We start from the raw sequence: 19,276 nt of genomic DNA, 5'->3' as shown, positions 1-19,276 counted from the left end.
GTTCTGTTGTGAATAGTAATAGAGCACTGGGATTTGCGCTAATATGTTAATTACGAGACATCTAAACAACATATGTTGAGTAAGTACCTTTGGTAAAAAGGTCTTTACTGCTGAGCATTCCAGGAAATAAAAAGACATACAAGAAAGAGCATGCATAATTAGGGAAATTTTCTGTAAACAAAAAACAGAAGATAACACTTTAAATCCTGGTAAAAATTATTAAACCAAAAGTAAAATTTTATAAGCCATTAAAATATTTAAATTACTTGGCTCAATAAGCCTCTTCAGTTTATTCTGAAGAAAAATTCAACTGTAGGATGACAAAGAAAAACTATGTTTGTGAAGGTAGTCATTCAAAGACTCATCTACAATTAAAAAAAATAGAAAATATCTAAATACTTCACATTAGAAGATAACTTTGGTACTTTATGATGAGTCCATTCAATGTAATATGATTTACCTTTTAAAGTGCAGCCATTAAAACTGCTAATAATGGGTGAATCTTGTGAGTTTTAAATTATATAAAACTACAAAGTTATAAATATATAGCTACTAAAAATAAAAATTAGTAATACCAATATGTTTGTGAAATAATATTAAGTATAAAAAGCATAACACAAAATTATATACCGTGATATAACTATATTAAAGGTACTTGAAGTTAACATGTAAAATTTAAAATGTTTTGTTTATGTAAGTTTATTTTTTAAACTTTTAAATCTTGTTATATTTATTTATTTATTGTTAAAAATAATGGCAGAATGTCAGGCATGAGATACAGTATGTAAAAAATATATTTGGGAAGGGTAGAGAGTAACCACTCATTCCTGTCTCTGTTGTTTGCTTTGCACATTATATTTTAAAAAGTCAAATAATTGAACACAACTGAAGTTGCAGTACTGGAGTAAATTTAATCACGAGTGGTCAGTGCTTTACAAGATGAAGTCAAAGAACTTTATAATTGAAAGAGTCCTTTAAGACCTCCTGATTCAACTTCCCATTTTCTTAGTAGATACATGTGACCCATGGAGAAATAAGTAAATTTTTCCCTTAAGCTACACAATTAGTTGGTGAAAAAGCTAAGACTAGAATTCATATTATAATAATAATATTGTAATAATTCTATTACAAGTTCCAATTATTTAGCATTCATTAGTTCTCATAAAGTAACCCCAGTATAACCTTCCAAATTTATATCCTGCTTTGCAATGTTAGACAGGAATGCCCTTTTTCCCCTCCATGCTAGTCTTGCCTGCTTTCTTGAGCTCTCCACCCTTACCCTAACCCCCTACACACTCATACTGTCTTCTTCTATCTGCTACTCTTCTAGTAGTAGTGTGTTAGAATACCTTTTTCAAATGATCATATTTGGAAAAAGACAAAGTGGATTTTAGTTCCAACTATTCTGTTTGCTAGTCTTACTTTGTGCACCTACTCAATTACTGCTCTATTTCATATATTATGAGAAAAACAGCATTTAATCATAGAGATGAGGGAATTCAGAGGTAGTCCCCATTAATGTATGGAAAGTATATTCTGATAGTTCTTGGCTGGCTGTGGCAAGGTATGAGGTATATGACAGTATGATAACACGAGCAAAAGAATTGTCAAATCCTCTTGAACTAAAAGTGATTCTACAATTGTGAAGTAGTCACAGGCTTTCACAAAATACCTGTCAACTGTAATTGTGTTTAATGTCAACTTACCAGAATAAATTTTTTACTAATTTGTGAAATTCCTGTCTATTTTTAATTATCTTCCACAAGTCATACTATTGGTTTGCTGATTCCCTCAAACTTGTTTAACAAGTTATATTTTAATTACATGAGATTTCCTCCTTTGTCCTCAACTATAGATCACACGTAATACATGAGAGTCATTCATTTGAGTGGGAATCTCAAAGCAGTTGAGTAGGCAGAAAAAGGAACCCCTTCATTAAGGATTAAAATGTATAGGTAAGTCCTGTTTTTGTCTTTGTAGCTTTAAAAGTTTTACTATATCTTACAGTATGGGAAAAATATAAAAAAGCTTTGGAAATTTTGACTGTGTCTAGCAATCTTCTAGTTACTTCTCTGAAAACTTCATTGAAACTCTTAGATATTGTTTAGATAATATGCTTGATATTATTTCCATAAGGTACATAGTTGCTTAACTGAATTTTTTATAAAACAAATAACCACAAAAATTCAGCTTAGCGTTATGACAACATATCTTTAAATAAGGAAGTGGTTTTGTTTCTCATGTGCAACGTTTTAAAAAGTGGTGTGTGGATTTTAAAATTGCAATCTGTAAATAATTCTTCTGTTGTTTAGAACTTTTTGAGGATTCTGTATTTTGACTTCCATTACAGTTTTATTGCTAATTATTAAATAAATATGCCATAAATCCTAAAGTACACTTTTAGAAAGTAAAGACGGTATTTTCTACTTTTATGTAGTCGTGGAATTATTTTCAGGAAAGTTCTTGCTAATATTTAAGAAAAAATAATATCTCTCTGGTTTTCTTTTTAGTTAATGAATAGGTATTTTCATATACTTTCACATAAAGAAAGCAAAAAGTTGTGGGATAATCAAGTCACACGTTAATCTCAAAACAATGAAATGATTATATAATTTGGTATGCTTATATGTGCACTTAAGTGTATATATATGCATATTATTTTCTATGACTACAGAAAAACATGATACTGGTAAGTCATGCTGAAAGGATCAACAAAAACATGAACAATGTGTTGGCTATAAGTGTAGTTGAATTTATTTTAAATGTCCTGAACACTGGAAAATTCAATCAAAAGTCAAACCATTTTAAATAATAAAAATATATATACAATTATATGCACTTGAATATATATATATGAGTGAAAAGTGGATAGCTGTCTAAGCTTCCAATGATAGAAGAAATAAAATTATTTCATAATCATGTAATAGATACAAGACATTTATTAAAGTAGCTTAAAAAACCTATGAAGTAATTAGCATACTGAGTTTGTTCTCGTTTTATGCGGAAAAAAAAACCAAATCACAAAATCATGTTTACTCATCAACTACTACTTTGTAAAGCTGTACATGGGAGAAAGTCTAATAAAGAACATAGAATATTTATCAGGTTTGTTATACTAAAGCAGTGAGTTTATGAATTATATTTTTTATTATTCTTAAACCATCTATAACAGTGTAATATTATTTGGGTAATATAGTGCATTTTAAAATGTATTTTGCGGAAATATTTTAATTTTAAAGGAATTGCTCTGATTTTAAAATATTGCCCTTATAAGCAGCCAAGTGTATATCAAAACATCATTCAATGGAAAATAATAAAAGAAGACATGTAAATAACACAAATCCTGAAAGAGTTGTACAATTTCAGAAGGCTTTGAATCAATCAAATTTCTAAGTTGATCCATCGTACAGGAAATTTGCCACTCAATCAGAGCCAACCTTGCCAATTACAAAGAACTCTCCTGTGGAATTTTGGTTTCTAAGGATCACACTTTTTGGAATATTTTATCTCTTTAATAGTCTGTACCTACTACTAATAAATAGTAGCTAGGTGTTTGTATTATATAATGGAAGGGAAATTAAATTGTACAATATAATTTTTTAGGTAATTCTAGGTAATTTTGGCATAATTTTAGGTAAGTCTTCAGGTAATTCTGAAATACTTTTGGTTGAAAATGGGCTGCCTTGGATGGTTTGATTGCTTTTTTATAAAAATTAAACTCCTAGCTCTCTTCCAAGCTGCTGCAAGATGAAATGCTCCTTTCTTTGTCTACCTTCTTCCCTTCTTTGAAGAAGGAAATCCCACCACAGGGCCCAGGAACCTAAACAGCTGTGTTACTCATTTCAGATCCTTGGTCACTTGAGATTTTCTCAGATTCACCAAGGGAACATCTGTGCCCACCAGATTACATAAAAAGTGAGAAATGAGGTTTGGGAAATAGGATAAAGATTTATAAACTGGAATTCAGAATATAGTTTGTGGAAAGATTTAAGGTAAATGAGCACATCTCAGCTCAGGGACACACAAGTCTTAGCAGGAGTCCTCCTACCAAACAAATCTTATTTCCATTTCTTCCCTTTTCTCAAGACATGATTAACTGACTGCAGAGACATGCCAAAGACAATCAGATGTCCTGCCTCCCAACAGTCCAAAAGAACCTGAGACAGAAGTTGGGGGGGAAGAGCCATCACTGTCAAAAATGCATTCCAAATTCTGCCTGTTGTTTCAATCCTGGTTTTTGAACTGCTATAGGAACTTAGAAAAACATGCTTAATAAATTGTAAATCATTAGGCAAAGAATATATTTCTTCATAGAAATTAGACAGGTGGACACCAATTTATATTTACAGTCATGAAGCCCAAAATAGTGCATTTAAAGTACAAGTTGTTGCCTATAAAATCTTGGGCCACATGCTAAAGCAGCTGCTGCACTTGGCCCAAATGTTTTTCTAATGATGGTGTGGGATGGGCCCGCACACAGGAGGATGAGCTGCAGTAAGTCATTTGGGATTATATATTTTCTAGCAAATTATCCCATGCCACTGCCAACTTGTCTTCCAGAAGGCACTCCCAATTTATTTTCTCAGTAACTCATTACTTACCTAATTCTTACACTACTGCAACTCCCAAATAGCTATGACTGGCACCCCTAAAATGAGTCATGAGGAAGGAAATCAATACCTACTGTTGTAAGGGAACTTAAAGTTATCCAATCCAATTTCGTAAAAGGTATTGCTCCCATTTGAAGGATCCCATTCTTTTGAGCAAAGAAGACTTGGCATGATTTCACAGTTTGGGGGAGTATTCTTTCTCTAGCTTTAGTGTGTGCTCATGACATATAAAATAAAAGCACCATCCCAAGTCTAAAGTCATTAATTGGATAACTGCCTAAGATTGTTGTAAATAAAATGAACTTTGGAAAAGTTTATACTGATGAGTCATTCAGCAGAAAGTAAAAGCAGATTCTATGGAATATTTACAATATCCATTTGCCAGAGGTTTTAAAAAGTGTATCAGTGATGAATAAAGTAATACATGCACTCAGAGTTCAAGGCAGTGGAGCAATAAGTCACTGATGGCCATGGTAGTGCTTGTATTCCGTGTATTCCCTGAAGGCTGAGGTAGGAGGATCACTTGAGTCCAGAAGTTCAGTGTTGCAGTGAGCCATGATCGTGCCACTGCACTCCAGCTGGGGTGACGGAGCAAAAACCTATCTCAAGAAAAAGATTAAAATTATAAATAAATAAAAGCCGTCAAGTATATTTTTTCTAAATTAGACACGTTTTTATTCTGACAAGCTTTCTTCTTAGCCAAGATATCTACCTGAGTTTAATAGTGCAAGAATAAATTAAGATGTAATTCTCTAATGAATATTTGTCAGCATAAAAACATGCCATACTATCCCTAATTTTTAAAAAATCCCTCCCTTGGCCCATATCCCCTGTCCAGCTATTGCCTCATTTCTCATCTCCTGCTCTTAAAAGCAAAAGTATTCTAAAGATCTGTCTAAACCTATTGCCTCTATTTTTATTTTCTTCCTCCATTATCTCCTTTTGCTTTTAACTTTTATCATTAAACATATCACATATAAATTCTAATTTTAAAATAATGAACCTCTGGGTATGAGACATCTATTAATAAAAATAGCATCACCAGTATCTTAGAAGACCCCGTGGGCACCTCCTGTCTATTAACTGACCTTTCCCCACTTTTCACGATGTAACTGTTACGTGGCATGGTATCTTAATTTCTTTCATTTTCTTCATGATTTTACCATTCATAGATATATTCCTTAAAAACTTATGGTTTAATTCTACCTGCCTTTGAAAATCATATAAATGAGAAATATATTATATATTATATACAATAAAGTGTGCATAGCTTATTCGTGTTCATAGCTATATAATATTTCGTTGTAAGACTGTCCTATAACTTAAATATTTACTTTTCTAGTATATTGCCATTACAGATAATGTAGCACTGAATATTCTTACACAGGTCCAATGGTACAAACATGCAAGAGTTTCTCTTGGATATGTTCCTAGAAATGGATTTTCTGAGTCAAATGGTGTATGCATTTTTATCTTTAATGCATCCTCCCTTTTCCCAGTGCAATAGTTTCTGATCTTCACAGCTCTGAAACAGCTCTTGTCTTGCTCCACATTGCAAAATCCAGTGGTCAGATCTCAGTGAGTTTACATTATCACTCCACCAGAGACAATTCTTTTCTTGAAACGTGATCTTCACAGAGCTTCCAAAACACCATTCTTTCCTTTTATTTATTTATTTATTTTTTTGCCTATCCCATGAGTCAAATTTTCTCTGTTTCTGTTACTAGAATCTACTCATTTTCCTGTCCCCCAGAGTTTAAGTGCTTTTCTTCTTACATTCTGTGTGATTCCATCAGTCTCATGGTTTTCAATATTACATAAGCTAATGATTCCCTAGGATAGATAATGATCCCTTAAGTCCACTATCATTCACTGGAAAACACAAAATGCTGTTACCTCAAAGCAACTTCTGATATCATATGGCAAAATAAACCATTTTGAATCCTAAATACCTTAGTGCTTTATTTATACTTATACATCTTTTATGATATGTACAATTGCTATATATATATATATATATGTTTTGAGACAGAGTCTCCCTCCGTCGCCAAGGCTGGAGTGCAGTGATGCAATCTTGGCTCACTGAAACCTCTGCCTCCCGGATTCAAGTGATTCTCCTTCCTCAGCCTCCTTATAGCTGGAACTATTGGCACGTGCCACCACACCTGGCCAATTTTTGTATTTTTAGTAGAGACGAGGTTTCACCATGTTGGTCAGGCTGGTCTCAAACTCTTGACCTCATCATCTACCTGCCTCGGCCTCCCAAAGTGCTAGGATTACAGGCATGAGCCACTGCTCCCAGCCAATTACTCCTTATATTATAATTCATTTATTCATTCATTCATTGAGTGCTAGGTATACAGCACTGGAACAAAAAGGCCCAGACCTTGTTCTCATGGTGCTTGCTGAGAAGACAGACACTAAAATACATTAGGCTAGCAAATACTTATCTAATTATAGTTTTGGTGGTGCTATCAAGAAAAGTTTAAGGACTTTGGGTAATTAAGATAAATGGAAACAACCATCATTGAAAACATTTACTCTGTGGAAATCTCAGTAGGGCAAAATGTAGTCTTTACTGAAAACCACAGACCTTCTCATTCAAAAGACAACTGTTCCAGTGATTAACATGGAAATATATAATTTCATTATGATTTGTTTAATACAACGACACTGAAATAAGTATTATAATAGTGAAAACGAAACCAGTCTAGAAGCTCATGGAAGACTTCTCTGAGGAAGCATTGTTTAAGCAGAAACTTAAAGGCAGGCAAGAAACAGATCCTGCTGCTTTTTGAAGACCATGTTTAGGATTTGGGATTATATCCTCAGAGAAACACAAAATTGTTAAAGATGTAGCGGGGCAGATATGTTATTATATTAGAATCTTTTTTCTTTATAAATTACCCAGTTTTAGGTCTTTTTTTTTATTATTATGCTTTAAGTTCTGGGGTACACGTGTAGGTTTGTTACAAAGGTATACATATGCCATAATGGTTTTTAAAAGATGATTTTAGCTTCATATAGAGAACGATCTCTGTGGAGAAAGGAGATATCTTTTGATGAAGGGAGACTAGTTGGAGGCTCGTTCAGTATTTCGGAAAAAGGATAAACATGGCTTGGATAAAGTGGTGGGAGTGGTAATACAACTTGAGATGTGTCTAAGAAGTCAAAAGAACCAGATTTGACATTCAATTGGATGTGAGGGATGAGAGAGGTGTCAAGTATGATTTTCAGGTTTTTCACACGAATAACTTGGTGAATTTTGGCATCATTTACTGAGAAAGAAAATGCCAGAAAACGGTCTATTTGACGGGGCAAAAGAAGGTTTTGAAAATCAGAAAGATGATGATCAGTTCAGCTTTGCAGATGCTGAATTCTAAGCACCGAATAGAGATATGTGAAAGATGCAGCTGGATATTGTAGTCTGGAAATCATGTACAGATCAGGTGTAATTTTTGGTTTATCTCTTTCTGAATCCCCCATGCTACTTGTATAAAATGCAGAACTCTGAGACGCAAGACCAGACCTACTGAAATAGTCTGGGTGGATATTGGATTCAGTACAGGAATTTGCATTTTTCCAAGTTTTCAAGTAATTATTACTCACAAAAATTCAAGAAGCATTGGCTTAGATGGTAATTGAAACTGACTGAATGAGATCAACTAGAGAGAAAGGAGAACACCCAGGACAGAGCATGGAGCAACACCAGATACTTAGGTTGACTAGAGGAGATGCAACTAGCAAAAGATCTAAAAAAAGAAAAAAAAAAAAAAAACTTTTTATTGTAGGAATATTTTAAAGATATACCGAAAGTACAGAGAACAATAGGAGTGAATTCTCACAAATTCTCACACCTATGGCCAGTTTCAAGTTACCACACCCCAGCAGCCAGTATTGTTTCCTCCATACCCTACTCACAACCAAAAGATATTTAAAGAGGAGAAGGGGCCAGAAAGAAAAAAGAGTATGAAATCATGGAAATCAAAAGAAAAAGAGTGTTTCAATAAAAAGGGATATTCAAGGGTGGGAAATGCTGCTAAGGGGCTATGTAATAACCTTCTTCAGTAAGACATGAGTACTTTAAGGGAAGGACAATTATTTGGCCTTTTAAAAAAATGTCCTAAGTGCTTGGCAGAATATTGCAATAGGTACTCAATAGCTATTAGTTTTTCCAACATTCATTCAATAAGCACTGTACCTATAGAGCACCCACCATGTCTTGGGTTGCAAAAAACAATAAGGCTTCAGAAAAAAAGCACAGACAAAAAAGTCAAGAGGTTTAAATGCTGGCCTCTCTGTGGTACTACTTAATCTCACTGCAGATCAGTTTATTTATCTGCATAATAGCAAAATCAGAGTGGATATTTTTGAAACTCTCTTCCATTGCTAACATTCTATGATTCCGCAAAATGCTATCAATCTTATAAAATGTTATTATAAAATATATCATATCATATACCTTGAATATATAAAATTGTATTTGTCAATTAAATATTTTAAAATAAAATAAAATGTATATATTCTATTGCATGTTTTCAAAAAATGTATTATTTTTAGCCAAAGTTAGGTCCTACATATAGAAAGACTAACAAATTTATAATTTATTGAACATACAACAGAATCTAAGTACTTTATAAACAGCATCTCAGTTATTCTTCACAACCCTCTGAGGCACGTGGCTATCTCCATTTTATGAATGAGGAAACTAAGGCTCAGAGAGGTTTTATTACTTCCCAGTGATCACATGGGTCTGTCTGATTATAAAACTCATGGTTATTACTATTGTAATGTATTACCTTTCTGCATTGCCTGTGTAGTAATTAAAAACACAGGCCTCTAGACAGGACTAGTGTTTCATAGTAATCTTTATATAAAAGAGAAGAAAAAGAATAAACAAGTACATTTGTTCATGAGACAGAAAAAAATCCCTCTTTTGTGTGACTCTTTGTGCCAGTATTAGATTCCATGGTGAGATTCACAAAGTAGACAGAGCCTTCCTTCCATCATCTAACCTATCCTTTTACTGTACAGATTCACTTAATGAACAGGTCATTAAATACTTTGGGAGATATAGCAGAAAAGAAATCACAGTCTGTGCTTGCTTTTGACTTATTTGATTTACCAAGCACTGACATAGGGCCAAATGCCAGACATTATTTGAGTTGTGTTAAAACATTTTTAATTCACTGTGCTCATAACAACAAGGAGGTAGGTACTACTGTCACTTCCATTTTGCAAACAAGGAAATTGAGGAGTTAGGTGACTTCCTAGGTTCACACAGCAAATAAATGGCAGAAGTGGGATTTGAACCCAATTAGTCCAGTCTCAGGGTCTGTGCCCTCAGCTGTTATCCTGTGCTGTCTCTCTCACGGAGCGGTTTATTTGTAGGGACAGGTTGTGGATGCAGAGACAGGTAATAAATATATGAGCAAACAGACCTTCCAGGGGAATACAGTACTTGCAAAGATTGAGAGTGTGTAGGAGTGGTGGGAGGATCTATCCATGGACTAGCCATGGGAAGGAAGAAGGAACCTTCTTGTTAAGAAGGGAGGATATAGAGAACAGTGTGAAGGTGATGAAGAAACTTGCTGATTCTTCATTCAATGACAAGGAAGAAAACTGAAATCCAAAGAAGGGATTTGCCTCCTGTCGAGCAGCTTTTTCTGATTACAACAGCTTTTTCCTCTCACCCTGCCAGTATGCATACTCCTCCCCTGGATAAGAGAATATATGTGCAGCATTTTTCATAAGCTCTGAGGATCACATTGTATAGGCATCAAAAGTATTCATTCCATAGACCTTGGAACTCTGTTCATTTCATTATAACACAAAATCTTCCTTGGAAAATAAAACTAAGAAGCTTGATTCTTTCCTCTGCTTCTGAAGACAATCTAGGCAAGAAGCCAGCAGGATTAAATTCAGAAGGGATTGAATGCAAGATGTTGTTTATAAATATATATTGATGCAACTAAATATTACTCAAGCACATTTCAAAGAACTAATCTAGGGTTTGGTCCATGATTCACTAAAAGTCACCTTTTTTTTTCTGTGAGAATAATTATGATTTAGTAGATATGGTTAAATAGAATGAACCGTGATGAATACAAATGAGGCTCTGATTCCAGCATCCACTCCTCTCTACTAAATGACCCTCAACCAGTTGCTGTGAGAAAATAATTTCAGTAAATTTCTGGATTCCCTACTCTATCATTTCCTCTGACTTATTTCACCCAATATATGTTGAATATGTCATCTTTCTTTCTTTATGCTCTTTGTTAATATATTTTTATGTATTTAACCTGTGCGTTTAATGATATATGTCTTTCTTACTTACTCTACTCCATAATTCACAGTGCCTCCCTTCTCACCAACTCACTCCCATCCCCAACATTTTTAACATTGCAACCAATGTTGTGGTTTAGGTCTATCTACAAAAATAAAATCAAACATTGGAGGATGCCCACATTTGGAGCAAAAAACACTGCCATGAACTCCTTCAGAGTGTAATGTACCACATTTCTCACCTCTTTGGGACACATTTTGTAGAGATAATGATGGGTGGAGAATATCTTGACACTTTCTATTGAACATTACAAATCAGATCACACTGAGCTATGTATAGGAACTTCTAAATCCTTCACTGATTTATATCCTACAGGAAGCAAACATGGATCCACCAGTCATGCGTTACTTGACAGGGAAACATTCTGGGAAATACATCATTAGGCGATTTTGTCCTGATGCAAACATCGTAGAGTATACTTAGATACACCTAGATGATATAACCTACTACACACCTAGGCTATGCAGTCTATTACTCCTTGGCTACAGACCTGTATAGCACATTACTGTACTGAATACCATAGGCAATTGTAACACAGTAGTAAATATTTGTGTATCTACACATATCTAAACATAAAAAAGGTACAGTAAAAATGTGTATAACAATTGTATGGGACCACTGTCATACATGTGATCTGTGATTGACAAAGATGTTGTTATATGTTTCATGACTGTAGTTCTATAATAGGGTCAGTATATTTTGATGAAGCAATAAGTTAAGGCTTTGAACATTTCATAATAATCCTATAGCAAAGAGGATTGCCTATTTACTTGGGCTTTAGGAAACAGAGAAGGCTCTATTATGCCTTCAGTGCAATCACTCCACTTTTCTCTGATCTTTTCTGATGTAATTGTATCTAGAACCCTTGCTACACAAAACATAGTCTTGGACCTATAGCATTTACGTCACCTGGGAGGCTTGTTGGAAATGCAGACTCAGGTCCAACCCAGATTCACTAATTTAAAATTTGCATTTTAATTGACAATTCACATATCCACTAAAAATTGAGAAGTGCTGGACTAAACAACTTATTTCACCCAATATGTGCTGAAATGTCATCTTTCTTTCTTTAGGCTCTTTATTAATAGATTTTTATTTATTTAACCTGTACATTTAATGACATATTTCTTTCTTATTTATTCTACTCCATCATTCATGCTACAAGCTACAAGTTACAAGCTTAGTCTCCCAGATTCCCAAAATGGAAGAGAGGGGTACAGTAAGACAGTTCCTTGTGTATTTAAATACGAATAAACATGTATCTAACCTGAGTGTGCAATAGATTTCCCCATTCCTCTCCTGCAGAAACACTGAATGCCTTGGCAAGTTAGAACTCACAGAGCAGCACATTCCTGAGTTCCAGGAATACTGTGCTCTTCAAAATGCTAGGTATTTCCGAAATAAATGTTTCTGTGCTTTGGTAAGTTCAGGAAACACTGCTGTTTCATCAGTTCAGGCTACAGAAGGAAAAGAAGAAATAGAATTGGAAATGTGCAAAGAGCAATTGACTTTTTGTCATTTGGCATCTTGAGGTTAAACATGAACTTTTCTCTAGGCTTTCTTAGTCCTTTTTCCACTCTGACATATGACAGTGATGAAAATATGTGACACATCTCCATGGGTCCAACCAGGTTTAAAGCAATTCCCAATGCACTATTTGTAATTCCACACAGAAAACAAAAACAAACAAAAAAATGCACATGAGTAGGAAGAACATTATCCTAGAATTAAGTAGTTTAAATTGCGTAAGAAGTAAATCATTTCAAAACTCTGATGCGTTTTAACCATTATGTGTAACAAATTGCTTGTCATTAATACTAACGGACTCCTGTATTCCAATGTCTCATTAACAATTGCTACCTAGGAAATAGCATTGAAACCTGAGCTGAATGGGCTATTGAGCCTTTTTCTGTTCTGGAAGTTTAAGTCCACCCTCATTGTCAATTGAACACAGGAAACTTGGTAATTTTGTTATTCCACTAAGTTAACAATTATTAAAAGATAAATTTAATTTTAACCACTTTATTGAAATAAAATTACAAAACAGCAACTTCACGTGTTTAAGGTGTTAAGGTTCAATGATTGCTAGTATATGTACAGAGATGTGCAACCATCACCAAATCCAATTTCAAAATACTTTCATCATCCCCAAAGATATTCAAATACATGTGATATTCAAGTACTCATTTCCCAAAGGCATTTTTACAATAAAATATCACATATTTAAACAGTCATGAATATTTCTTTATAATTTGTGGTAGCTGGCAAAATTATTTTGTGCCAATAAAGGTTAGAAGATATCTTTAGTTAAAAATAAAGGGGGGAAAAGGAAAGAAAATGAAAAGAAAGAATGAAAGAAAGGAGGAAGAAAACATATCTATTTGGAAACTAAATCCAAACAGGGAAAAATTTTATTTTGGCCATTTTAGGGGCAAATAGGCAAGGAAGCAAACAAGTCTATAAATAGTTTTTTTCTTGTTTTGAAACTGGTATGGTCTTCATGGCTCTGTCAATGACTACACTTTGTAGAACTCAGAAAAAAAATATTAACATTGAACAGCAGTGCCCTCTACAGTATATATTGGGCTATCCCTAACTAGCATTAATCAGTAAGGAGATAGCTAACCCATCAGAGCTCTCTCTGTTATGGTTCTTGGTAACAGGTTACAAACACTCAGTGCATGTTCTTAAACACCAGTAGAGTCAATTAAGTATTGTTCCCATCACTTTGCAAATCTGGTGACTCCTAGAGAAATTTACTTAAAATCTTAGCATCATAAAGTTCCAGAAAAAAATATTTCCATTTGTTCTGTTGTTTTCAAATCATTTTGTCAGACTCACCTTTGTAGGTGGTGCCACCCCTACCATAATATCACCATGCTCATTTGCAGACAGAAAAGGCTTCATAATCTCAATTATAGAAGGAAGAATCCACACTTTGGGCAGATGTAAAATGCCAGAAAAGATTACTTTCCTTAGCAAAGTAAGTGTATATTAAGTTTAAGAGAGCAGTAATCAGAATATGTTTTTAAGTCTTCAACTGATTCTTCACAGAAATGGCAAGTAGTCTTCAGACATTTATTAATAATCATGCAAAGCTGACCCTATTATTAAATATGGGGATAGATTCTGAGTGAAGGAAAACATGGCAAACTTTCCTGACTTGTGTCAGCAGCATTCTCGAAACCCTACTCAGCAGTCTATACCATCCTCCTAGCTATACCATTGCTTGAAGAAGATGAGGTATGAGAGTGACAATACAGATATACCATCTCCTTCCTCAGTTTAAAATAAGATATATAGCACATGAGGATCAGAAACAGCATCTGAAAATTCTTGCCTTGCAAATTATGAGTGCAGAGCTGTATCACAGCTCTGACTTGAAAGGGAAACACTCTGAATGTCTTTAAATACGTCTTCTGCAGTCAAGAAGTTCTTTCCCTAGAAAGGCTACAAATTAGTCTGACTAATGAATAAAGACTCTTGGCTTTGGTATTCGTCACCTTCCTTTATAGATTTTTCAAGACCAGAATCAATTCCTACTCCTAGCCAATGCCTTCCTAGGAACAGTTCTTGAATGTATTAAATATACAGAAGCCAGAGTAATGAGATCACCGTCTTTTAAAATAAAGGCATTATTAATGAATTGGTAGGAAGAAAGAAAGGAAGGAACATAAAAATCCTCACCTTTGTGGAGCTTCTTAACTGGTGGAGGGAGACACATAACAAACAAAATAAGTAAATTGTGGGGTATATTAGAAAGTTGTAAGTGTACTGCAAAATAATAAAGCAAATAGTAATAATAAAGCAGAGAGAGGAGGTGCAATTTTAAATAGGGTACTTAGCAAGGTCTCACTGAGAAGACAACAATTGAGCAAAGACATACGAGAGGCCAGGGAGCAAGGCCTGTGAAAACCTGAGGTTAGAGTGTTCCAGGCAGCAGGAAGAGCAAGCACAAAGCCCCAGAGGTAGAGAGGTCCTACTGTGCTTGAGGAGCAGCAGAGAGGCCAGGATGTCTGGAACAGGATATGGAGGCAGAGTGAAGTTAGAGATACAGTCAGAGACTTAAGGACATATGTAACCACATTAGAAATTCCTGAAAGTAGTGTCTTGATGCAGCACCAAGAAATTAAGAGGCAAAACAGTACAAGATAAATACCCATGGCTATCCTGGATGTCTAATAAACATGTCCACTATGAAAATTTTATTTTAAATATTCTAGAAAATCTTAAAATATACAAAAACGATGTTGCCACACACAAGAAAAGCGTATGACGCTCGGCATGAAGTCCTTAGTGGGTGATCAATGTAGCACCACAGGTGGGGTAGCTTGTGCCAAGACCATCTTTTTTAATTAGAGACTTCCTTCCATTTTTGGCAGGGAAGGGTGGTTGCTAAAAAGAAAAGGAGCACAAATTTGCAAAATAGCAAATAAGAATAAGGGTTGAGCCTATATCTGTGAACTAATTGGAACAATCTATATAAAATTAAACCTTTGACCTTGGTCTCATTATACCATACCCTAAGTACCTAAAATAACCAGCTACTGATTGATGGCTTAATGTGGTAGGTGTGATCCTTCTACCAACTTATTAAATAACCACACACCCAAGCAGCCGGCATGAGTAATTATTTATGTTGTTTTCATTCATTACCAGTAACTCTTTAAGAATTAACATGCACTAGTAAATGAAGTACAGACCAAATTTAATATTTCTTTCTTTTCTATTTGTAAGCCACAGTTTACAAATATGAAACAAATGAAACAAAAGTTTCATTTTCCCTGGGTCATAAATCACTCTCTGTGTTTTTAGCCTCACATGTAAAATTATTTCACTTATGGCAATGGTATGATCATATGATTATAAATATTAATTGATAGGTTCCTAAATTATATACATGTAATGTTGCATATATAGTAAGCTACACACATTATTATAAATTATATATCATATATGTAATCATAATTGCCAATTGTTTCCTCTTATTATTAGATACCTAAGGCAATAGTAATGGGAAATTCTTTATTGTATCAAATTCATGTGTGTCTACATATATGCCTACAGATTTATATTGAAGGTCTGTATTTTTTAATCCAAAGGCAGTGAAATAAGTGGTTTCCAATACTCTTTTTCAGAGCTTCAAATACTACCTGTAAGATAATGACTTCAAAAAAAAATACTTCTAGTCCCAAGACCTTTGCTCAGCCGAGACCCATCTTAACAGCTGACTGCTAGGAATTAACAGAAAAATATTAACAGTTACTGAAGTCTCAAAACAACTCAAATTGTCTAGTCATGTGACCAGTATAACTAAATCCCCAGTCACACAAGCTCAATCTTCAAAGTTTCATCTTGGACTTCCACTCCTGCCCCTGGCACTGAATTCTCTATGAGGGAGTGGTCCTAATTCTTCATCTTCCACATTTTCCTCAACCCTTTCTTTTCCACACACACAGCCTCTACACGGCCCTTGGCACTTCATATCCCATTAATGGATTAATAAATTTGTCTGTGCGATGAGACCTCCTGCCTCATAACTCCTGCCTCTTGCAGCCCAACCGGGTCACCAGATTAACCTTTCTAAAACACTGCTGCTTTTCTTTAACTTCTCATTTCAAAAAGCCCATTGATACCCTAAGACCAAGAAAGAGTCCAAACCCATTACTCATAAAGTCTTCTATAATCTTGACCAGCCTTATTTTTCTAGATTATTTTCCATCTGCTTTCCTATAAGCACCAGACTGGGCCAATTACTTTTCACCAAATACACTTTGCACTTCTACCTCTTCTGTTCCCATTTCTTCATTTACCCAGAAGGCCTACCCATCTTTCAAAGCATAGCTCACATGTCACATGTTCTATGAAGATTGGTGACATTTCCTCCTCCCTCCTCTGAGTGAAGGAATTTTTATAATAGTTTTAAGGGGTAGAAGTGCAGTTTTGTTACATGGATGTATTGCATTGTTAAGAAATCTGGGCTTTTAGTATAGCCTTCACCTGAATAGGGTACCCTGTATACATTAAGTAATTTCTCATCCTTCATTTCCCTCCCATCCTTCCATGTCTCCATTATTCTACTCTCTCTCTCCATGTATACACATTATTTAGCTACCATGTATAAGGGAGAACATGCAATCTTTGACTTTCTAAAAATCTTTTTGTTTTTATTATACTCTAAGTTCTGGGACACACGTGCAGAACGTGCAGGTTTGTTACATAGGTATACACGTGCCATGGTGGTTTGCTGCACCCATCAACCCATCATCTACATTAGGTATTTCTCCTAATGCTATCCCTCCCCTAGCCCCCTAGCCCCCAGTAGGCCCCGGTGTGTGACGTTCTCCTCCTTGTGTCCATGTGTTCTCATTGTTCAACTCCCACTTATGAATGAGAACATGTGGTGTTTGGTTTTCTGTTCCTGTGATAGTTTGCTGATAATGATGGTTTCCAGCTTCATCCACGTCCCTGCAAAGGATGCAAACTCATCCTTTTTATGGAGGCATAGTATTCCATGGTGTATATGTGCCACATTTCCTTTTTCTTTTCTTTTTTTTTTTTTTTTTCAGTAAGAACTTTTTTTATTGTTTACTTTTTAGTTTCAGTAGTTTTAGGGGTACAGGTGGTTTTTGGTTACATGGATGAGTTCTTTAGTAGTAAATTCTGAGATATTGGCACAACCATCACCCGAGCAAGTGTACACTGTACCCAACATTTAGTCTTCTATCCCTCATCCACCTCCCAGCCTCCTCCCGCTCCGGCCCCACAGTCCACTATCACTGTGCATTTTTGTGTCCTCCTAGCTTAGCTCCCACTTATAAGTGAGAACACACAGTATTTGATTTTCCATTCCTGAGTTACTCAGTTAAGAAAATTCTTAATACAAGGCTAATCAACCCATGTTGCCTTTTTTTCTTGCTCTCTCAAAGTTATAACCCAAATCGGAAAATACAAGCTCTTCTGCAGAGAGGTGGACTGATCCCTAGACAGGGGCTAAGAGGCCCGTCTTGACTCCTGTCTCCTTTCTATGTTCCAGTTCACCAGCCATGCTCCCGCGGGCCTGAGCTGCTCTTGTCTGCTACTAGTCACCCTGCTGCAGCTTCCCTCCCCAAGGCCCTGATTCTTGCTTCCTGAGTGTGAACTTCCTCCTGTCATTTACAACTGGCTGTGCTTCACACTGCACACCTGGCCGGGGGCAAGGAGGGGCTGGTGCTTGGAAATCCCAGACAATGTATATCAGGACAGTGACTGTAACAATTTTGGCAGATGGTAGGGAAGTGTCTTGTGGGAACTTTTTATAATTTGCACCAAGTCCCCATTTGGGATAGTGTCAGGGCTGCTCAAATCTTTCTTTTTTTTATTATTATACTTTAAGTTCTAGGGTACATGCACACAACGTGCAAGTTTGTTACACATGTATACATGTGCCATGTTGGTTTGCTGCACCAATTAACTCGTCATTTACATTAGGTATATCTCCCAATGCTATGCCTCCCCCCTCCCCCTACCCCACAACAGGCCCTGGTGTGTGATGTTCTCCTTCCTGTGTCCAAATGTTCTCATTGTTCAGCTCCCACCTATGAGTGAGAATATGCGGTGTTTGGTTTTTTGTCCCTGCGATAGTTTGCTGAGAATGATGGTTTCCAGTTTCATCCATGTCTCTACAAAGGACATGAACTCATCCTTTTTTGTGGCTGCATAGTATTCTATGGTATATATGAACTACATTTTCTTAAGCCAGTCTACCATTGATGGACATCTGGGTTGGTTCCAAGTCTCTGCTATTTTGAATAGTGCCACAATAAACATACGTGTACATGTGTCTTTATAGCAGCATGATTTATAATCCTTTGGGTATATACCCAGTAATGCGATGGCTGGGTCAAATGGTATTTCTAGTGCTAGATCCTTGAGGAATCGCCACACTGTCTTTCACAATGGATGAACCAGTTTGCAGTCCCACCAACAGTTTAAAAGTGTTCCTATTTCTCCACATCCTCTCCAGCACCTGTTGTTTCCTGACTTTTTAATAATCGCCATTCTGACTGATGTGAGATGGTATCGCATTGTGGTTTTGATTTGCATTTCTCTGATGGCCAGTGATGATGAGCATTTTTTCATGTGTCTGTTGGCTGCATAAATGTCTTCTTTTGAGAAGTGTCTGTTCATATCCTTCACCCACTTTTTGATGGGGTTGTTTCTTTCTTGTAAATTTGTTTGAGTTCTTTGTAGATTCTGGATATTAGCCCTTTGTCAAATGAGTAGATTGCAAAAATTTTCTCCCATTCTGTAGGTTGCCTGTTCACTCTGATGGTAGTTT

The 19,276-nt window shown here is 35.5% G+C and overlaps 1 protein-coding gene across 1 annotated transcript in view; it reads left to right on the top strand.

The window, feature by feature from the left end:
* The first annotated feature begins 1,881 nt into the window (after positions 1-1,881).
* The window catches only part of LOC108530292 (transmembrane protease serine 11D), a 58,898-nt gene continuing 41,503 nt past the window's right edge, over positions 1,882-19,276 (top strand). Inside the window, exon 1 of the mRNA XM_017873096.1 lies at positions 1,882-1,955. Within this exon, the coding sequence (XP_017728585.1) occupies positions 1,948-1,955 (8 nt within the window). The 5' untranslated portion in view covers positions 1,882-1,947. The remainder of the gene's footprint in view (positions 1,956-19,276) is intronic.

This window comes from Rhinopithecus bieti, unplaced genomic scaffold (assembly GCF_001698545.2).
Source record: "Rhinopithecus bieti isolate Rb0 unplaced genomic scaffold, ASM169854v2 scaffold_7724, whole genome shotgun sequence".
NCBI classification, from domain to species: domain Eukaryota; kingdom Metazoa; phylum Chordata; class Mammalia; order Primates; family Cercopithecidae; genus Rhinopithecus; species Rhinopithecus bieti.
The sequence above is the reverse complement of the archived record's forward strand: the minus strand, read 5'-3'. Positions and strand labels throughout refer to the sequence as shown.